A 6,609-nucleotide genomic window follows, 5' to 3' on the forward strand; every position below is an offset into this window, starting at 1 on the left:
GGTGAAGTGTCTGTTCAGATCTTTTGCACTTTAAAAAATATTTATTTTGATTGTGGTAAAATACACATAATGTAAAATTTACCATGTAAATCATTTCCAAGTGTATAGTTCAGTGGCATTAAGTATACTCACAATGGTGTGCCCCCGCTACTGCCCGCCATCCACAGAAACATTTCCATCTCATAAAACTGAAACTCTGTCCCCATTAAACACTCCCTCCCCACTCTCCTTTCCCCAGCCTCTGGCACCCACCATTCTATTTTCTATCTTTATGGGTTTGATGACTCTAGGGACTCATATAAATGGAGTCAGACAGTATTTGTCTTTTGGTGACTGGCTTATTTCACTCAGCATAATGTCCTCAAGGCTCATCCATGTTGTAGCACGTGTCAGGATTCTCTTCCATTTTCAAGGCTGAATAATATTCCATTGTATATACATTTACCACATTTTGTTTACCGATTCTTTTATCAACAGACGCTTGGGTTGCTTCTACCTTTTGGCTATTGTGAGTAATGCTGTTATGAACGTGGATGTACAAATATCCCTTTGGGTCTTTGCTTTCAGTTCTTTGGGGTGTTTACCCAGAAGTGGGATTGTTGGATCATATGGTCATCCTATTTTTAATTTTTGAGGAACTGTCATACTGTTTTCCTTAGTGGCCACATTCTTACCAACAGTGCACAAGGGTTCCAATTTCTCCACGTCCTTGCCAACACTGGTTATTTTCTTCTTTTTTATGGTAGTCTTACTAGTGGGTGTGAGGTGATGTCTCATGGTGTTTCTGATTTGCATTTCCCTCACAATTAGTGATGTCGAGCATCCTTCCATGTGCTTGTTGGCCGTGTGTATATCTTCTTTGGAGAAATGTCTATTCAAGTCCTTTGTTCATTTTTTAACTGGATTATTTGTTTTTCTGTTGTTGCTTTATACTTCTGCCTGTTTTTACTCTAGGTTTGCTGTTTTCTTATTGTTGAGTTTTAGGAGTTTGCTATACACTTTAGAATCCTTTACACAATATGTGATTTGTAAACATTGTCTCCCAGTCTGTGAATTTTCTTTTCATTCCTTTTCCTGACTTTAACGGGAACACTTTTTGTTTTCTCCATGACACTATTCGACTCTCTTTAGTTATGGTGGGGATGGGAAATAACAACTGTGGTCCCCAGCTGTCCTGGACATTGAAGGACGGAGGTGGACAGGAGTGACTCCAGTTGGAACTGTGAAGGCAGACTGTTTTTGAATCACAGCCCCACCACTTACCATCTGTGTGGCCAGTTACCTAATTTCTCTGAGCCTCTGTTCCCCCATCTGTAAAATGGAGGTCACATTTCCAACCACAGGGTAAGAATTTTTTGAATCACAGCCCCACCACTTACCATCTGTGTGGCCAGTTACCTAATTTTTCTGAGCCTCTGTTCCCCCATCTGTAAAATGGAGGTCACATTTCCAACCACAGGGTAAGAATATTAAAGGAATGAGTATATAAAGCAGTTAGAAAAGTGCCCAACTGTAGTAGGCATTAAATGAACATAAGCAATTATGATTAAACTCCCCAACTTCCAAAGTCAGCAGAAATCACTACATATTAAGCACATCAGCAAATGAGACAGCAAAGCCTGGAAGTCAGATGGGATGATGTTTCCAGGAAAAGTGTGGACGCTTTCTGCCCACCCGTGCTCTGGGTAGAGAAGGCATAACAAAGTAGCTTTACACTACACGTTACTGGATGTCACTAAAAGCATCTCACAGCTTGGCCATGCCATGAGTGGGTCAGACCTTCTCTCTGTCAACCCCAGACCACCCTCCCACCTCCCCATAATTTCTGGAAGTTCTGGCCCATTCCATGCTGTGTCAGAAGATGGATCCCTCCCTCCCCAGCTTTTTCCGGTGCTATGTCCCTACCCAGTTCCCTGTTTCTCTTCCTGAGTAAGAGTAGATTTAGAGAGTGAAAATCACGGAGTTGGATATAAGAGCTGTGGTCTCCAGCAGTCCCATACACTGAGGAACAGCGGAGGACCTGGGTGACTCGGAGGATCAAATGGCCCAGCAGCTGGACCCCCAGGGTGAGGATGGATGGGACTCTGAGATCCTGCGGAAGGGGCACAGGGTCTGGCCAGGTGTGGCTTCAGCTTGCCCAGGCTCTGAGTCAATGCTCTGCCCATTCAGAGCAGGAAGAGCTGATAACAACTGGCATCAGATTTTTCCCAAACTTTGGATTCCGACAGACTCCTGGCCTCAAGAGTTTTGCAGGTAGAGCAGGGTTGGGGTCAGGGGACAGGGGACAGCTTCTCCCAGATACCTGGGTCCCGGAGAGGATGGGGCTGGGGGCTTGGACTCCCGGGTCCTGGGAAGCTGGAAACAGGGGCCTGGCTATCCCTGGGTCCTAGGGAGCTGGAGGCAAGGGCCGGGCTGCCCCTGGGTCAGGCTAGGCAGGGACACTGACCTGCTGGAACAGCTCATCCTCTTCCCTGCAGGGTGCCTGAGCAATGTCCCCATGATACTGCAGCTTCTCTCCTTCACACTCTTCACGGCTCTCCTGGTCTTCCCTGCAGGGCGCCTGAGCAATGTCCCCATGATACTGCATCTTCTCTCCTTCACACTCTTCACGGCTCTCCTGGTGGCCGTCCTCGTCCAAGGTCAGGGGCAGGCTCTGAAGAGCTGGGCCTTCCTCAGTGGACACAGCCTGGGGAGGACAGGTCCGGGAGGGAGGTGGGGCTCAAAGCTGGAATCAGGTCCCCCAGGGTTTCCAGGGAGCCTCTCCCACCACCCCTCCCCCACCTTGCTGCAGGGAAGGAGCAGGAGGAGGAGGGGCAGGGACGAACCCCAGCTCCACTTGCTGTCCCGGTGCTGCCTTCGCTGGGTGCCGGTCGTCCACATCTCCAAACGGGATGAACCAAGACCTTGCCTCTCAGTAATGATGTTTCTGGGGGCCCAGGACAGGCCATGGTATACAGTCGATGCTTAATAATTGCGATTTCTTCTTCTCTCGGCACAGTCTCCAAGATCCCCAGCTCCCAGGAGCAAGTGCAGCAGGAGATGTCCAAGGAACTAACTCAGCTGAAGGCTGGGGTCGGTGAGTGGCGGGAACCAGGAGTCGTAGGGCCTGAGAGCATCTCCATGGGGTGTGACTTCGCTTGAGTCACCAAGGCTCTGAGCCTCAGTGTATTCATCTGTGAAATGGAAACACAGGGGGACAGTGACAATTGCACTTGGTGTTCCCAGGGTCAGGTACACAGTAGGCACTCAATGAAGGCAGTGTCCTGCCTTCCGTCTTAGTTCAAAAGCTGAACCTCTTACCTCTCCCACTCTGGAGAGATGGGGCCAGGTCTCCTGGTTCTCCTGAGGGTGGGGGGGGTCTCAGGAAGGGAACAGGAGAATCCTTCTCCCCCCACCCCTAAGGTGTAGTGTCGAAGAAGGGCCCTGGCTCTCCGGAGCTTGGAAGGGGGCAGATGCAGAAATATGGGCATTTGGATTGGGGTCCCAGCCCTGACCCGCCTTCCCCAACAGCCCGCCTGTGCCGCCCCTGTGCCTGGGACTGGACATTCTTCCAAGGAAACTGTTACTTCTTCTCCAAGTCCGAGCGCAACTGGCACGACTCCGTTACCGCCTGCGAGGAAGTGGGGGCCCAGCTGGTCGTGATCGAGAGTGCAGAGGAGCAGGTACCCCGGTGGGGAGCCCTGAAAGGAAAGGGAGGAGAAAGTATGAATGAGAGGGTCCCCAGCACCTTGAAAGGAGACACAGAGAAGATCTGAGCCTGTGTGAATGCTTTGGGGACACGTCACATGTAAGTAAACCCCGGTGGTGTGCTGGCCACTAGCTCCCCGGGAGGAGAGAGTCGTCACGTGCAGTGTTGCCAATTCCCCTGGTGCAAACATCCCCACCATGGCTGACTCCAAGCTATCAATGAGATGGGACCCAATGCGGAGTTGAACAAAGATGAGCATGACCAGCCGTCATAACCTGGTACATCTTGTGCCCAGGACATTGAACCCAGTCATGGGCACATTTGTGTGCACACGTTCAGGACACGCAAGACAGATAAGCAGGCAGTGTGCGTCTCAGGAAGGGAACAGGAGAATCCTTCTCCCCCCACCCTAAGGTGTAGTGTCGAAGAAGGGCCCTGGCTCTCCGGAGCTTGGAAGGGGGCAGATGCAGAAATATGGGCATTTGGATTAGGGTCCCAGCCCTGACCCGCCTTCCCCAACAGCCCGCCTGTGCCGCCCCTGTGCCTGGGACNGGGTCCCAGCCCTGACCCGCCTTCCCCAACAGCCCGCCTGTGCCGCCCCTGTGCCTGGGACTGGACATTCTTCCAAGGAAACTGTTACTTCTTCTCCAAGTCCGAGCGCAACTGGCACGACTCCGTTACCGCCTGCGAGGAAGTGGGGGCCCAGCTGGTCGTGATCGAGAGTGCAGAGGAGCAGGTACCCCGGTGGGGAGCCCTGAAAGGAAAGGGAGGAGAAAGTATGAATGAGAGGGTCCCCAGCACCTTGAAAGGAGACACAGAGAAGATCTGAGCCTGTGTGAATGCTTTGGGGACACGTCACATGTAAGTAAACCCCGGTGGTGTGCTGGCCACTAGCTCCCCGGGAGGAGAGAGTCGTCACGTGCAGTGTTGCCAATTCCCCTGGTGCAAACATCCCCACCATGGCTGACTCCAAGCTATCAATGAGATGGGACCCAATGCGGAGTTGAACAAAGATGAGCATGACCAGCCGTCATAACCTGGTACATCTTGTGCCCAGGACATTGAACCCAGTCATGGGCACATTTGTGTGCACACGTTCAGGACACGCAAGACAGATAAGCAGGCAGTGTGCTCCTCAGTGTGTGAGCCGAGGCCAGCTGTGCACGTACGTCTGCGAGTCCCAACACCCGCACCACGGGATACAGGTGTGAGAGGGGTTCAGACATGTGGGGGCTCAGAGCCGGTACCTGAGAAAGCTCCAAGTTAGACTGAAAGCAGAACTTCCTGCCAAGAGATTGGGGAGACACTGAGCCTAGAAAACGGGGGGCAGAGCTTTCTCCTGACACCTCCTGTTCTTCTCCAGAGCTTCCTACAGAGTCAGACTTCTGACAGTAAGCACCTCACCTGGATGGGGCTCTCAGACCTGAAACATGAAGGCACGTGGCACTGGGTGGATGGTTCACCTCTGTTGAGCAGGTAGATCTGGGGAGAAGGGCACATCCTATCGGGTGGTTGTGGGGTTCTGAGACACTGACTTGAGCCTTGCCTGGGGCTCCTCTCCCACTCCCAGGCCCCCTAAACCTAAGAGTCTGGGACGTTTACTGATTGAGGAAGGTGTTGTTCAAACCCACGTTCAGACAGGATGGCAGGTGCCTGACATTCCACCATCAGAGCTTTAGGAGGAGCTTGCTGCCTGGGCGGGTGTTTTAGAACACAGTGTATTAATACAACGTCTGAGGTAAAGTAAGGCCAACAGCTCAGGAGACAATTGCCATTGAAAAGGTAGATCGTTATGCTCACCGATCCCAGGAGAGGAAGTACACATCCCCCCACGGGGAGGCCACACGGGGAAGCACCGAGGTCGGTTATGTCAGAGGGAGGGAAACTGAGCAAGGGCCTTTGTTATGGTTCCTGTGGGAAGGAGTGGGCGAGGCGTGTTAAGGAGAATTAGGACTGGCTACTTTGAATGGTTTCAGCAGGCTGTGGGGCACAGCGGTTGCTCTCCGTTGTCTGGTACCTGGCCATGGGTTGATTAGGGCAGGTGGACAGTGGCCTGGAGTGCAAGACCCCAGTTAGGGAGCTGCTTTGGGGTGTGCACTCTAGATTGGTTGGTTTGTATCTGAAAATCACATCTCCAGGACGTGGACTCCTGCCAAGGAGGGGTTACAACATGGGAGGAAGGAGGCCAGGGCAGAGTAACAGACATTCTATTGGGTTGTACAGAACAAGGCATGTCCACCATATGCATGCAGGGCAGACACTCACGCAGCAAGTTAACAGAAGCTAGCAACATGGATCAGAGTATGTGGTAGGGCAGAGGCTCACGTTCTGGATGGGATTTGCAGTTTCAAGAAGTACTGGAATGATGGGGAGCCCAACAATATCGGGGATGAAGACTGTGCAGAATTTAAAGGCAATGGCTGGAACGACGTACTGTGTAATACGGAAAATTTCTGGATCTGCAAAAAGCCGGCAGCTGCCTGCTCCAGTGACTGAAGGCTGGTTTCTTTCCTCGGTCCATGTTGGCAGAACTAATACTGATTTCTTCATATTGAGAAATGTACTATGGTCATGTAAGACATTAACATTAGAAGAAGCCAAGTTGTGGATATACTTAACTGTGTACTAACTTTGCAACTCATCTGTAAATCTAAAACTATTTCAAAACAAAAATTTGAAAAATACCCCCCAAAATTATTTAAGATTCCACTTATATGAGGTATCTGGAGGAATTTGTAGAGAAAAGAAGTAAAATGGTGTCTGCAAGGAACAACAACGTGAATGTACTTAACACCACTGAACTGTACAATTAAACATGATTAAAATGGTGAATTTTATGTTATGTGTACTTTACCATGATTTAAAAAAACTCTATCAAAAATTATCAAAAATTTAATTTAGGATTTATATTGGGATGGTGT

At 50.6% G+C, this 6,609-nt stretch overlaps 1 protein-coding gene across 1 annotated transcript; it reads left to right on the top strand.

The window, feature by feature from the left end:
- The first annotated feature begins 2,041 nt into the window (after positions 1–2,041).
- CD209 (CD209 molecule) lies at positions 2,042–6,184 on the top strand. Its single transcript, XM_008580026.1, has 9 exons — positions 2,042–2,066; positions 2,170–2,253; positions 2,478–2,639; positions 2,999–3,076; positions 3,511–3,662; positions 3,984–4,054; positions 4,211–4,424; positions 5,052–5,164; positions 6,034–6,184. The coding sequence occupies exons 1-9, from the start codon at positions 2,042–2,044 to the stop codon at positions 6,182–6,184; spliced, it is 1,050 nt and encodes a 349-aa protein (XP_008578248.1).
- The last annotated feature ends 425 nt before the right edge of the window (positions 6,185–6,609 follow it).

This window comes from Galeopterus variegatus, unplaced genomic scaffold (genome assembly GCF_000696425.1).
Source record: "Galeopterus variegatus unplaced genomic scaffold, G_variegatus-3.0.2 Scaffold2002, whole genome shotgun sequence".
Classification (NCBI taxonomy): domain Eukaryota; kingdom Metazoa; phylum Chordata; class Mammalia; order Dermoptera; family Cynocephalidae; genus Galeopterus; species Galeopterus variegatus.